The 15,000-nt window shown below is 34.1% G+C and overlaps 2 protein-coding genes across 3 annotated transcripts in view; both read right to left on the bottom strand.

Moving 5' to 3' along the window:
- LOC144979753 (protein O-mannosyl-transferase 1-like) overlaps window positions 1-4,446 on the bottom strand; it is a 26,096-nt gene extending 21,650 nt beyond the window's left edge. Inside the window, exons 1-3 of the mRNA XM_078926743.1 lie at window positions 4,279-4,446; window positions 1,178-1,254; window positions 234-433 (exon numbers count right to left, since the gene is read on the bottom strand). Coding sequence (XP_078782869.1) covers window positions 234-433; window positions 1,178-1,252 — 275 coding nt within the window. The 5' untranslated portion in view covers window positions 1,253-1,254; window positions 4,279-4,446. The remainder of the gene's footprint in view (window positions 1-233; window positions 434-1,177; window positions 1,255-4,278) is intronic.
- A 3,763-nt stretch (window positions 4,447-8,209) lies between these two features.
- LOC144979760 (uncharacterized) lies at window positions 8,210-12,870 on the bottom strand. 2 transcript variants are annotated; one of them, XM_078926794.1, is made up of 6 exons: window positions 12,806-12,870; window positions 12,034-12,080; window positions 11,140-11,503; window positions 10,170-10,342; window positions 9,074-9,305; window positions 8,210-8,511 (listed from the first exon to the last, which is right to left on the bottom strand). In XM_078926794.1, exons 3-6 carry the CDS (start codon window positions 11,476-11,478, stop codon window positions 8,254-8,256), a joined length of 1,002 nt encoding a protein of 333 aa, XP_078782920.1. In that variant the 5' UTR covers window positions 11,479-11,503; window positions 12,034-12,080; window positions 12,806-12,870; the 3' UTR covers window positions 8,210-8,253. The 2 variants fall into 2 exon arrangements, with proteins under 2 accessions (XP_078782920.1, XP_078782921.1); XM_078926795.1 differs by having other exon boundaries at window positions 12,810-12,870.
- Window positions 12,871-15,000: the final 2,130 nt, after the last annotated feature.

Below are 15,000 nucleotides of genomic sequence, written 5' to 3'. Positions count from 1 at the left end.
TATGATCTTTGTCTGGTCTTCTATTATTGTTAGAATGATATATTAACTCAAGCCAGTAAAAAAAACAACAAAAAAAAACAAAAAAAAAAAACAACAAAAAACCATTCTAATTAATTCAAATAGATCTTTAAAATAATGTAATCATAAATCTTAAGAATTTGTTTCTTTTTTTGAGGGGAGAGGGGGGAGGGGGGAGGGGGAATTAAATAAGACCAGAGAAAAATTAAACATACACAACAGCCCTTGGGTACCCTAGTCGCCAAGTTCTAGTGAGAAGTGCTGTAGCAGTCAACAGTAATTGCATAAAGTCAACCTCAACAATCATTGAGAAAGGTTTATCATGTTGATCACATGAAGAGGTTGCTGCATCGTTTTCATCATTCCTGGGACCAGTTGATGAAGGTGTAGTGGACATTACGGGTGCTCCATCTCCCTGTCAATATACACATTAATAAAAAAATTCATTTGTGAGCAATTACCAACATATGAACCAAGAAAAATGTTTTTATTGTACCTTAAATGTATTGTGTCTTGTTTTTTGTTTTTTTTTTAAAATGACATTTTTCAGCTATTTTTTTTTTCTTTCCATCTAATTATAAATCACCATCGTAAATTTATTGTCTATGTGCTTATTACATTACATTGCACTTTGTATTTTTGTGATTAACTTTCATTCTATATCAGTCGACTGCCAATAATAATAATAATAATAATAATAATAATAATAATAATAATAATAATAATAATAATAATAATAATAATAATAATAATACTGATAATAATAATAATAATAATAATAATAATAATAATAATAATAATAATAATAATAATAATAATAATAATAATAATAATAATAATAATAATAATAATAATAATAATGATGATGATGATAATAATTACTTTTTAATCAAAAATAAGAGGAACATAAAACAAACATCTATTAACTCTCTCAAGTTCACCCTCATTATAAAAAATCAAACAAATTTGTTCGAGAGAGTTTAACAGCAAGAGAAAAGTCAGAGGAGTACATAGTATTAAAAACATCTTGGGCGATGTATGAGATTCTATGATATTTCTAAGAATCAACAAAAACGTTATCATCCTAGAAAATGAAGCAAAATATAATAATTTTGATCTCAGCTAGGTATGATTTCATTATGATAGAAAGGATAATAACCTGTTCTCTAGGTACAACTTGTTGCTGTCCTGAACGTGATGAACGCTCACTTTGTTCACTTGACATCCTGGACATGTCTGGATATAAAACACAAAACAGTATAATTCATTGAAGGATTTTTAAAACGGATATCTATTTTTTGATGTATCTTTGAATTTATTTAAAGGTTGTAAAATATTTCATATATTTTCTCCAACGCGAAATACATTTTACATACAAACATAGCTGAGCCAGGGTTGCCCTTCTGCAATAGTTAGATAAAAAAAACGTTTCTGGAGGTGGCTGTGGATAGAATACTGAATGCTGCACAGCAGAATAATTCCCAATTTATTTTCTCAATAAAATAATACATTATAAAACTAACTACCAATTCACATAATATGGCAAGTGCTAAAAACTATAAAAAATAGTAATAGTTGAATATTTGAAACAATGAGGAACAATGTGGTTGGTTATGCTTGGTAAATTACTCTTGAGTCACTATTAATGCCTATCAACTTGTTAAAGCTAATGTCAATTTCAAAGTATTGTCATATTGTGAATCAAGACTAATCTCCAGATATAATATTTCACAGTGAATTTGAAGCAATTGTGGGCTAGCAAAACTAGTTGGCTGACAATGAGTAGAATGTTGATAATGTAATCATAAAAGAAGTGCGAGGAGAAAAAAAAATTCACTATTTTGGACTTAAATTTATTTTAACCACTTGACTGTGATGTTTATGAATCCTTCCACTGTAGGCTGACTGCGATGCGGAAGAATTTGTCCTCTGTCTTGGGTTATTTTTCTTTTCAGAGTTGTTTATCATTGAAAATGACAGGCAACTTTCTCACTAAAAAATGTCTTGTTTTGACTATTCCAATTGACGTAGAAGCGAATTTTTGGCAAAAGAAGCTGTTTTGAAGATGGAATTTGCTAATAAAATGATGTAAGTCAGGAGGAAACTTCTTCTAACTTACTCATAGCCCGACTAAGTTAAAAAAATCAACTGGTATAAATAATTTCTTTCCGTCTTTATGTTCGTTTGGCGATTTGCTCTCAAACTGATGACATGAGATGTGCCACTTTGGCTTTTCTGAAGTCAATTTCCTTTTTTAAATATAAAAATGAAGTGAAATTATGGCTTACCAACACCTCAAGCACAAAACACCCCATAATTTCAAGATTCTATTCTATTTAATAGTTCTTAAAATTTAACTTTCCCTCTTTCCAAATATGTATAGGTTAAAGGCTCTCATTGATAGTTTTGGACTTAGAGCGAAGTTTTAACAAATGTATGTGTTAGTGTTATCCAGATTTTGCACCATTTTCGTTGTTCTGATGCACTTAAGTGCAGAGTGGTCTTGAGACTCAGAACCCATAATAGCGGTACTGGCCTTACCGGTAAATTCTCGAGATCGAGAAGTGGATGATCGGTACTGTATGAAGAGGAAGGAGAAGAAAATATAGAGCAAAGAGAGCGACTGTAACTTTTAACGGCACTCAGTCTCAGTACTAGATCGATAACATGGCGTTGGTATGCCTCGTACATTGTATGTGGTGAGATATCTTGTTAGCCTTGTGGTTGAAATGGTTGATGGGGAGAGAGAGGTGTAGGTGGTGATTGATGACACCACAGGACCGAGGTTATATTATTTTTTGTTGTGGTATGTAGGCTAAAAGAATGATAACCCAAAACGCACACTGACACTCCCACCACTTTTTTTTCCATTCATCATATAGCATTGAATGAATGAAGTGAAAAGAAAAAGTAAAATAAGTAAATTATAAGTAAACAGAATAGTGCGACTAAAACTACGAAATAAAACTAACAATAAATACTTTTTCTTGACTCTAAAAAAAAACTAAATTAAAAACAAAACAAAAAAACAAAAAATAAAAAAACACCAAAAAAAAGAACAAAAAACAATGAAAAAAAATAAAAAAAATAAAAAGCAAACAAGCAAAAAAAATAAATTAATCAACTACAATATTATCAATCCTTTCTATTTATCACTCATATTATGATGATGATTTTCATTACAAATAATGGGAATTCCCAGTACTGGTCTCAGTCTCGATCATAGCGGTCCTGAGCTTTTATTTACCAGTAATTTCTCGAGAAATGAAATGTCGTTAGCACCCGGGTCTAAACTTTAAAATATTAACTCAGCAGTCATGACAAACTGCAAGCGGATCTGCGTCAACTAGAAATATGGGAAGAAAGCTGGGATATGAAGTTCCACCCAGCGAAGTGCGAATCAATGCCCATAACAAGATCAAAAACACCCAAGATAACTGAATACCACTTACATGGATATACATTGGAGACAGTGAATGTTGCAAAATATCTTGGTGTTAGCAAGAAAAAAGACCTAATATAGGATGAGCATATTAACAAGATTATAAACAAGGAATACAAAGAGTGAGATTAGAAAGCAGTTTCATATTTGCCATAATCAACCAATTGATTGTGGGCAATCAAAGGAAGAAGAAGAACTGTTTCTAAAGGTAAATAGAATAGTTTTGATGATTTTATGGACATGACTAAAGTTTTCCAATTTCGCTCGCTTAGGGAAGTGGCATCAAATGGCAATCCCATCCCATTCCCATCCATCAGCCGGCCAAATCCAAAACTGATGTGAGAATTGAGTATGAGCATTTATGTCAACAATGGGTCGAGACTTGGCAGTTTTCTGTGCAAAACTACTTAGACGTCTATCATAGACTCTATGTGAATAAAGCTTACACTTACACTGGACTAAAGAGAATTGATTTACAACCAGATTGAAAAAAAAAGGGAGAAATTCCATAGCCACTAACATTTTCATTACAACAATCATTAATATATGTGTAACTGCTCAACTTGTATTAGTTTTATGTGTCCAAATAAATTGACATCTTTCAAACCAATTTTAAACCACGATTTCTCATTTTTATTTCCATTGTTTTGTTTTGTGTCAAAAGCGTTCGACTTCTTCCTTAGTAATCTTAGCTTAGGCTTAGGGCCAATTTAGTCTTAGACTTAGAGACAGACAAATATATTCGGCCTCAACAATCAATTACAATTTAGGGCAAATATTTAAATCTTTGTTGTCAAACAACATAAAACTAAATTTACCTGAATCCGTTCAATTCAAGCTGTAGTCAACAAGAGCAAGCAAATCTTACGTTTCAAAGCATTTTTTATTTTAATTATCTATTAAGAAATTTATTGCAGACGAGCACAGAGATCTTGTTCCGAGTAATGTCCCTTCCTTCCATTATCATTACCTACCAAAGTGGTTATGGACATAATGGGAGTTGAAGGACTCCGCATGCGTCCAATGATCCGTTAAATTGCTTTCTTTATTCAAATGACCCATGCTTTTGACTTGTTTGTTGGGATAACAATGACTAACATTTTTCTTATACTTTGGTATAATTCGAAGAGTCTCTCAATCGATAAAACTAATAATAATAATCTCTCTCTCTCTCTCTCTCTCTCTCTCTCTCTCTCTCTCTCTCTCTCTCTCTCTCTCTCTCTCTCTCTCTCTCCTAAATTCTCAATCTGCAAAACAGTAACAGTGAAAAATCCATTTTAACCCGTAGCTACATTTGCTACCAAAGATCACGATTGTTTGTATCGAATGTAGGTGTATTAAAACAATAAGATTTAGAATAAAGGTACTCTTCAATAATATTATCTTGCCAGTTCTGAAACTCCATTCACCCCAAAATATTATAAGAAGCCTTCTGGTCATATTCAATTCGAGTTTCAAGTTATTTTTGTTGATGTATTATTATTATTATTATTATTATTATTATTATTATTATTATTATTATTATTATTATTATTATTATTATTATTATTATTATTATTATTATTATTATTATTATTATTATTATTATTATTATTGCTGTAAGTATAGTTATTCACATAGTTGTAGGATTGTTGGGTTACTAGTGGAGAATCCGCAGTATTTGCGGAGAAATAAAGGCTATTACGAACAGACTCATCTATTTAAGAAATTATACTACCTACTAACTGTGTTGTGGAAATCAATAGAGATCGAGAGAAATCTTCTGACCCATCAACGATAAAATCGGTCCGGTAATAATATGTGTGGGTGCGCGCAAATGAATCTGGCAACAAGGTGACAAAATAAAGGACCGGTCATTATCGCCTAGCAAATATTCTAAATAACCATTTGTGACCCGCCGTTTCAAAACGGTATTATGTCGGAATGTGTTGTACCACAAGAAGTGGATTTAGAGATAAAACGGTGGGAAATAGGACTTTAGAACGTTTCGCAAAGCAAGAAATAGTATTTCTAGTGTACCATAACGAAGACAAGGAAACAACAGGCTAAATAATAAATCAAATCAAAGCAATTAAGGAGCTGGCATCAGTATAAGATAAAGATCTGAAAGATCTATTTTTCTTTCTTGAGTTGTCTGGCGCCTTTCATAAACTCTTGTTCAGATCTTTATTTTATAATGGTGCCTGCTCCTTAATTTCTTTAATTTGATATTTTCAAAAAATAAAATGGAGCAACTCAATTAATGTCTTCGTCCTCGTCCTCTTGTGTTCAACGTATGTGTTGTTTGGTGCAAGCGACGGTTCACTTAGTAAAACGCCAGTCGATGTCGACTGATTTTTAGGGATGGTTATTTTATTCTATTTTTCTTTGTTGCTTTGTCTGGCACCTTTCATACACACTTGTTCAGATCTTTATCAAAAATGATAAAGACATTATGTCTTCCCTAAATCTGCATATGCACAAGAGAATCTGAGAGTTTGAAATAACTTTTAACCCTCTCCTTACCAACTATAGGAAAATCGTCACATTCGTTACGATACAACCAACATTTGATTTTTCTTATTCAAATTTCTTTCGTACATCATAAAATTTTAAGAAAATGAACAGTGTGTTGTAGAGCATGTTTTTGCTAAAGAAATTATTTATCGCAAGAATCTACTGCTATTGAATTTGAGTGATATTTTTTTTATTGTGTTAGATGGGTGTGGAGTTTCGGGGAAAATCCTGGCAAGGAGAGAATTAATTAACAAGAATGAAATTAAATGGGAACGAATTATATGTGACCAACCGCCTACAGATGGTATTAATTCGGGTAGACGTCTGATAACCGGGCGCAATCATCGGCTTGGTCCATTGCTGTGATAAGCAGTATTTTGCGTTGGTTTGAGAACAATGGTGGGACCAACAACCTAACAATTGGGTCACAGACCTTAAATAAGTAAGCGTTGTTTGGTGTGGTTTAGATGCTAAATAAATTAATATATTATCACACGTATGGGACTTTGGTTACGTTAACATTATGTTTATTGAGGGCAAAAGATATGGTTTCTGAACTGAAGAATATATATATATATATATATATATATATATATATATATATATATATATATATATATATATATATATATATTGGTCAGTTCAGTAACTATGTCTTTTGCCTCTCAATTAAACATAATTTAACATTATATATTATATATACTATATATATATATATATATATATATATATATATATATATATATATATATATATAGATATATATATTATTGGGGTTCCAAGTCAGCAGCAACACTTACAATGTAGAACTGTACTTAACGCCTACGCCTGTAAGGCTATGTTACTCTTGATATCGACAACTCTATAACGCATGACAGTGACAGGTAGGCTACTCACTTTTCGATTGAGTAAAAGGCAAGAAGCGAGAGTCCTACCTCACTACTACAAAGTCGCGCATTTTAAGAACTGTACGGTGGTGTCTATTAGCAGAATGCAATTGTAAAATCCAAGACCGAAATAGAAAAAAAAACCCATTAAGCCGCTATGTGGTCTAGTGGTATGACATTCGCTTTCGGATCGGATCGGAAGGTCCTGGGTTCGAGCCTCGCGCTCGGCGCATAGTTGAGTCCTTGGAAAAGGCTCTTTACTCACATTCTCTCACCATACTCAGGTGTAAAATGAGTACCTGGCCGTTAACAGCGTTGTCTTTGTCCGAAAAATTGTAATATCGCGTAACAGGCCCGTACTACATGTTAAATGTTGCTGTTAAGTACCCCTTGTAAACCGCTTTGAGCACACTTAGTGGATATTGCGCTATATAAAGCGCATTTTTTTTTTTTATTTTAAGAAGAATCTAGTTAAATACAAGACGACCGCCGCATTGCATTTACCCCGTTAGAACTCAAGTCCGAGCCCTTCAATGGGGTTTTTTTTTCCCCTTCGGCAAGAAACTTATTCTCTGTTCCTCCCTTTGCGGTGCTGCTCGGTATCACTCCTAGATTGTCTTGATATTTCCTCAAGATAGGCCCTAAAGAAAAACTGCCCTCTTCTAGGATTAATAACAGGACTTTTAAAAAATTCCATTATTATTAGAATGCAATGACAAGGAAGACAAGTGATTGATAATATCGTAATATCCTCAATTCAAAATATAAAATATAATATAATTTTTGACTGATATCAGGAATGATATTGGACCGATGTTAATGAATTACTATTTCAGTTTTAAAATTTTATTATAACATCTTAATTTCACCTATAAGAACATCTGAGAATACAAAAATGAGAAAATTTAATGGAATATAACATCCTGAAACAACTATCGACCAGATATCACTTTCTATCTCACTCGTATTTTAATAGGAACAAAGATGAAAGTATGTATCTTTATAATGTACATTTAGTTCGAATGGTGGAAGGAAATATGTGTTGTAATGTCCGTTTAGTTCTAAATAGGAGGTTTAGATCTGTTCCTAATGAATCAATTCATTGTGGAATTTACATGGAAACTTGAATACAGTTGATGAAACTAAGACCGAAGATACATAAGTCGAATGGAATATTGGCAAGATGATTGTATATTGAAATATCATTTATCTCCTTTTTTTACAACAGCTTATGCAAAAGAAGTAGTTTGAAGTCTTTCAATCCAAATTAAGCATGGGATTATATATATATATATATATATATATATATATATATATATATATATATATATATATATATATATATATATATAAATATATATATTATTTTTTTTTATTTTTTTATTGTTTATTTTTTTCAATGTATCATATTTATTTTATAAGAGATGCTAAAATCTGTCGAGGAGGGGTGAACGGTCGTCGAGCATGAAGAACTTGCCGGTTGTCTACGAGGAAGACGTCACCAGGACGCCAGGTCACATCCACCGCAAGGTCATTGAGTATGACCACTAAATCACCCATGACGTCACAGGGCATGGGTGTGCCGTCTGCAAATGTCACCGCTTTTTCTGGAGAGTTCCTCGAATCTCTCCATCCCTTGTATGCTGCAATGATGGAGTTGAACCACATCTGGTAGACGAGGAGCCGGATAGATACATTAATTTATATTTTGTTCGCGTTATGTGGGTTATGTTATGTAATATATTCAGCATACGTACTCACACATAATTCTGCGCTTTCTTTCTCAACTGAGATGTGACAGGCTATACAAAGGCCATTTAACCATGGGACGACTCCGCAAAAAAACAAAAAAAAAAAAACAAAAACAAAACAAAACAAAAAAACAAAAAGGTTTAATTTACAAAAACGACAAGGGCTTTAAATTGTTAACAGAATTATATGTGACAAAAATATCGTCTTCTAAATATCACAATGAAGATTATATGAACGCGAGCTGAGAAAATTGATTCTCTACATTTTCCAGAGATCGCTTTTAAAAAGGTAAAATCTCTTTGGAAAAAAATGCGCATCTAAATAAATATGTTACATTGACCTATGAAATTAAAAAAAAATAATAATTTGACCTGTTCGGGGAATGCTCTGAAGCCACGTAAAGACCTTTTTTTCACGCGTAGCATGGCATTCGTTGTGGTGAATTGAATTAACTGACTATATCTACTGCTGTATGTACCTTCTTTCCTGCTCTGCCATCTTCTCTAACTGCCAGAAGTGGTGCAGTAGTCGTACGTAGACAGCCATCTGGCAGCCAATGGAATGTCGTCCCTTGTTGACAACACTTCCGTTCAGCCTCTATCTGATCGTCAGTCTGGAAAGTGCTTTGCCACCCACGTCCAATGGGGGACGTTGGGTCATCACCGTCGTGCAGTATCCGTGTGTAGATCACCTGCTTCTCTTCAAGCTCCCTGATATTAGACAAAAATTCACAATAACGGAAATTTACACGGAAGAAAGCTACACAATCTCTTTTTAAAAAAAATGACTTTTGGAATTCTTTCACTCCGATGACACAAAGATATATAGAAATTTCTGGAGATAATATATCTACCCGGGCATCTCTTAGACCTTTCCATCTTTACTATTAATCACCAGACAACACCCAATAATATAGTTCACTGTATTCCAAATAGGAAAAGTGAAATGATGCTTAGAGGTATGGTATTTTCTTATCTTTCTTTGTACACAAAAATTAATGATTCATTAATCCAAATAAACTTTCGAGAATGTTGGTGTTCTGACTATCCAGATTTGATCCATCTATCTATCCATCTATCTATCTATCTATCTATCTATCTATCTATCTATCTATCTATCTATCTATCTATCTATCTATCTATCTATCTATCTATCTATCTATCTGGAGGGATTGTAGTAGATTGAAGAATTTGTTATCGATAGAGGTTGTGACGTTATTGCTGTAGGGTGGGTTGAACCATGATATATTTCGCTTTCTTTGACGTTTTTTCATTGGGGTGGTTATGGTCTCTTCTTCATAGTTTAGTTTACAGTCATAGCCACTTTTATATAATATATCCATATTAATATGTCGGCCTATGTTTATATGTCTATTTATGTATCCATCTATCCAACCAGTCATGTTTTATCTATATAGCTCCTAAGCACACGCTCATGCACTAACTCTGGGCACTCAAACCATACAAGAGAGAGGAAATAGAGGGAGACGGAGTAAGTGGTTAATGAGGGTAATGAGAAGGAGGGGGGAAAGGAGAAGCAGGGAATGGAGGAAACAATTAACTTGGTTTTCTTACCTAACAAATTTGGGATGCAGTTCAACCATGGAGTTGTAGACAGCATTGGACAGTGCGAGAGGGGTCTGACCTCCTTCAGGAGGAGCTATATTGCAAAAGAAGAACAGTTTGCTGGGAAATGTTGGAACTTGGGCCATTTCATGGTGGAACGGAATTGGCTGGTCAGGAGGGGCCTGAGAAAAAAATAGATATAGTAAAAATGTTTGATAACGAAAAGGAGGAAGAGAAAGAAAATAACTCCAAAATTTCTTTTTCTAGAGTTCAAGTTGTCAATCAGGCGTGCTTTTTGTGCTTAGCAAACTTACAATAACTGTCATAACCCATAGTCGGGTAGCCATTTACACCTGAATAGAGTAGGAAGTATGTGTTTTTTTGTTTGTTGTAAAGTGTCTCATTCAACTGGGACTAGAGGTATTTACAATTAGGTCACCCATTTTAACACGTCACATCGTGTGACTTTGTTTACGAGATGAGGCAACGTAGGTACATCTCGGCTACCTAGAACACTATGAATACAATTAATTTGACCAATCGTCTTAAAACGGTTTTATAACAGGGTGTAACTAGCTGGTTCGGTAAGTTACAATTTATTAAACCTAGCTTATTGAAGAGTGAGTTGATATACCTTAGAATCCGAATAAAGTCAGCATTCTTAATGTCAACATCTGTTTAAAGTCAACATCTCTTATTTGACCCAATTCTCTGCTTTATATAAGTGTGTTCCATTGATAATGGATAAAGTCAACTTTACTTAAAGTCAACCAATCTTTCTGGTCTGTCGGTGTTGGCGTTATCGGGATTCCATTGTGATGCCTTTATTGAAAAGAGTGACTTTTATTTCTTCAAGATACCAACATTTCCCAGTTATAATCATTTTGAATCTTCACTTTATTTTCTTCATCAAGTTCATTTCGACATTAAACTAAATTCACGCGATCGGTCACAAAAGGGAATATTATTTGTAACTTACCTCATTAGCGGTAAAAACTCTTTCAGTAATTTTAGTCCTAGGCGCAGCACCTCCTACGTAAGGAAGGGGATCCCAGTCAAAGGCCTCAATGAACTCGTGAAAGTCATTGGCATCATGAAGTGGAAAGCCTCTGAAGAGGATTGCACCGTGTTGCAACAACTGGTCCTCAAGTTTGGTCTTCAGATTACGAATGAGGTCAAATGTTGTCTCTGCTGACGTCAAAGTAGAATTATTTTCGGCCTTTTCATTGGGCGAGAGGACTAGCGGGAACGAAATTCCGCCGAATATTTTCTGTTCTGGGATAGTCGCTGTTGTGATCAGTTGGTCCAAAGAAGGCATCGTGCTTGTATTGAGCTAAGATGAACTGAAAAGATAAATTGATGATTGTAATTTGTGATCAAACGTCTAAATTCAGTGTCATGTTGAAATGAACCCGGAGATGAAAAAAAAATTTACTACCTTAATCTTAAAATTTGTTTTGATTTTTAGTAGAGCGAATGGACTATGGACCATTATAAACACAATCACACAGAGAAACACACACACCTCTGCTAACAGCAACAGACACTTAACATGTAGGTCAAGACATGACAAGGCGATATTACAATTCTTTTGTTTCTCGCAGGAGATAGAATTGTTAAAGACCAGGTACTCAGTTTACACCTGAGTTCAATGAGAGAATGTGAGTAAAGAGCCTTTCCTCAATTTTGGAGCGCTTTAAGCAAGATTCGAACCCTGGTAGTTCCGGTCCGTAGGAGAGTGTCTTGCTACAAGACCACAAAGTCACACTCTGTAGTTGAATGGAGAGTGATGATTCTTTGCTATTCTTTGGAAAGGGATGTAAGTAATACAAAAAATCTGATAATATTACTTTTTGTCTCGTCACGTACTTACGTTAAATTAAGTCAATGTTGCAATGTCGTTACGGCACGAATCCAACTCTACAATGAATAAATTGAAAATTATTCGATGATATTATTTTATTATATTATTTTGATGAATACTGTGTTTTGCTTTTTAAAAACAACAAAAACATGTATAGACACGAGTTTGATTGTTTGTGTTTGTTTTTTTTGTTGCTTTTGCTGTTGTTGTATTTTTGTTTGTTTGTTTTGTTAAATATTGGGAGGGGTGTTTTTTTAAATCTTAATTATATTGCAAGTGATATCAAATCGAAATGAAGATAAAATATTTATTAAAATAGTAGCCGGTTACATGTAATCAGCAAATGCAATACAAAACAAGATAATTATAATAACGGAAAGAAAGAACAAAAAAACCCCCAAAAAACAAAAACAAAACAAAACAAGAGAATAACTAATAACAGTTCCAATAACAAGAATAAAAAGCATTGTAAAATAGAGTGTTTCGGGGTCTAAAACTGATATTTTAAAGTGATTGTTCACTACCTATATCTTAAAAGACAATAGTCATTGGTTTCTGTTTGTCTGTTTTATTGGCTTTGTTTTGGTTTTGGATAATTTTTAAAAAGTTTATTAATCTAGTTATTAATTAATTAATTAATTAATTTAATTAATTATTATTTCATTATTTAGTTATAATGGCTAAAGGACATTAATCCCGAAACATTAATTACTAGAATGACATTAATTAAATTCGCTGACTGAAACTAATACTAATAGTTCTATTTTGTCTAATACTGTACCAACACTTTTACGGTTCACAACTTCAGGCAGTCTGTCGTTTACATAAGAAAATATTATTATGAAATTGTAGATCGAATACTCTAGTACTAGCACATATGTCCTTATATGGAATCCACAAGAGGGTGTGACTTCTCAGTCTACCCGTTGACCAATGAGATTGCTTCTCCTTGTCTGATTACAGAATATTCTGTCGATACGTGACTTTGGATAAACACTTCGCTGTAAGTAGATTTAAATGCCGATCATTTCTAATCTTAGGTCGCTAATTATTTATTATCGTTGTGCCTATCTGTGTTGGCTCAACCAGCAGCATTTATGTAGGCGAGTCTGTTAGACGTGGTGGAAAGTACCTACCGATATGGCCTAGCATCTCATTCAAAGCGCCTAGCAAAATAATTACAAATGTTCGTATAAAGATACTAAGACTGGGATAATCTGGCGTCACTGGCCATATTGTGGCTCTGAAAGATATTTGACAAACAAGTTTTGAATTTGTATTGGTTTTCGTTTTCGGTATCGAGTTCTAGATCATAGCACGACTTTAGGAGTGATATTATCAAGAACGAGTGCCGAAAACCAATATGAGTTCAAACATTATTTTATTTACACATTACATTTAAAAATAACAGTCAGCAAAGATTACTCTGGAATAATTTCAGAAATTGTGTGATTATTTAATGGTACCTTTGATAAAGAGAAAAGTCCATTAATAGACAATCCATTTGATTGTATTCTTGCGCGTCTAAATAACTATCGATTATCTCCCTTAGTTTGCTGTCTGCAATAATATGTGTCAAGAAAGTTGAAGGCCTAAAAAAAAAAGTACCTCTTGTTGCTACGGTTCCAATATGCAAGCGTGCAATTATGGGTACATAGAGGAACAAAGCAACTGTTCTCTCTCTTGATTCAAGGGGTGTAATAATATTTTTTTTTGGTTTCGAACCCCCCCCCCCCCCCCCGCGCCCCCAACAAAAAAAAAAAAAAAACCCAACAAACCCTGATGTATCCTTTGTTAATCTTATAAGATGGTGCTTCCATTTATATAAATAGAACTTTTGTTGCATGCCTTACATTTCTCCAATGCTGATACAGAAGTGTTCCGATAATGTTCAGATCTGGCAAGTTTTATAGCAAATGTTGATACATTTTTGGGGACAAATATTGCTTTTTTCCCCCTGAAAATTTAGGTAAAGTCTGGTGTTTAAATTGAACAGTTCTGTAGGGACATCTTTTTTATCAGTAGGTAGCAAGTCCACTCATCTTAGCACTTCAGAAGCGTTTAAGTCCATCAGATCCATTAGACCCATGGAGCCGAAAGTTAACCCGGTTCTTATAGTGTTAAACAGACAACAATTGCTTATTACCCTTTGGATTGGACGTTAGCCTATCGCAAAGGACTTTCCGTCAGATCGAACAGATTCAGCTACCCAATAACTGTTGATGTGACAGGGGCGAGGGTGTCTGAAACAAATCTTGACTTCACCCGGGATCGATCTCAATCCTTTTGCGTTTGAAACGAGTGCTCTACGAACTGAGCTATCAGGACCTCCTCAGAACCGTCGTTCGAGTTTAGAATATCAAGACTTGCGATAGGTACCCATAGATAACACAGTAGTCTGTGTAGGTACCACCGGGTTTAATTTTGTTACAAAGTCAAGCAATATTGTGCGTGGTGACACGCAATGAGCATGGCAATTCCGTGGAGAAAAAATACCCTACATAAAGGTTTATTATGTTTCATTTATCTTTTATTTTACCATTATCACCACGAAAGCAATCACAGAGAAGCGACTTGGATTTCTTCAACACTTAACGGCGAGATGGAGTTTTAGTCAAAGTATCAACTGTGATTTCGTACTTGGTTCTGTTAGACCTGGTCGAAAGTACTTTGTGATAAGCTAAGGTCTTATCCAAAGAGTAATATAAAGTGTTATTGTCCGGTCAACACCACGGAAAAGCGGGATAACACCGGGTACCATAGTTTTTTTTAGAGTCTGGAGAAGTACGAGAAATCATTGCCTTCTTTTTTTCTCCAGAATGTGCCCTGTGTACTCTCATCTCTCTTTTGAAATAAATAACTACTTTGGTCATTGTACTTTAGCTAGTCACTTCAAATCCCTGTCACGCTGTCTTGTTTCCTCTCAGATGTCACCGTATAGTCTGGAATTATTGAATCTCTCTCTCTCTCTCTCTC

The sequence above is a fragment of the Berghia stephanieae genome, chromosome 9 (genome assembly GCF_034508935.2).
Source record: "Berghia stephanieae isolate SIO BIC M18660-M18661 chromosome 9, UCSD_Bste_1.3, whole genome shotgun sequence".
Lineage (NCBI taxonomy): Eukaryota > Metazoa > Mollusca > Gastropoda > Nudibranchia > Aeolidiidae > Berghia > Berghia stephanieae.
The sequence above is the reverse complement of the archived record's forward strand: the minus strand, read 5'-3'. Positions and strand labels throughout refer to the sequence as shown.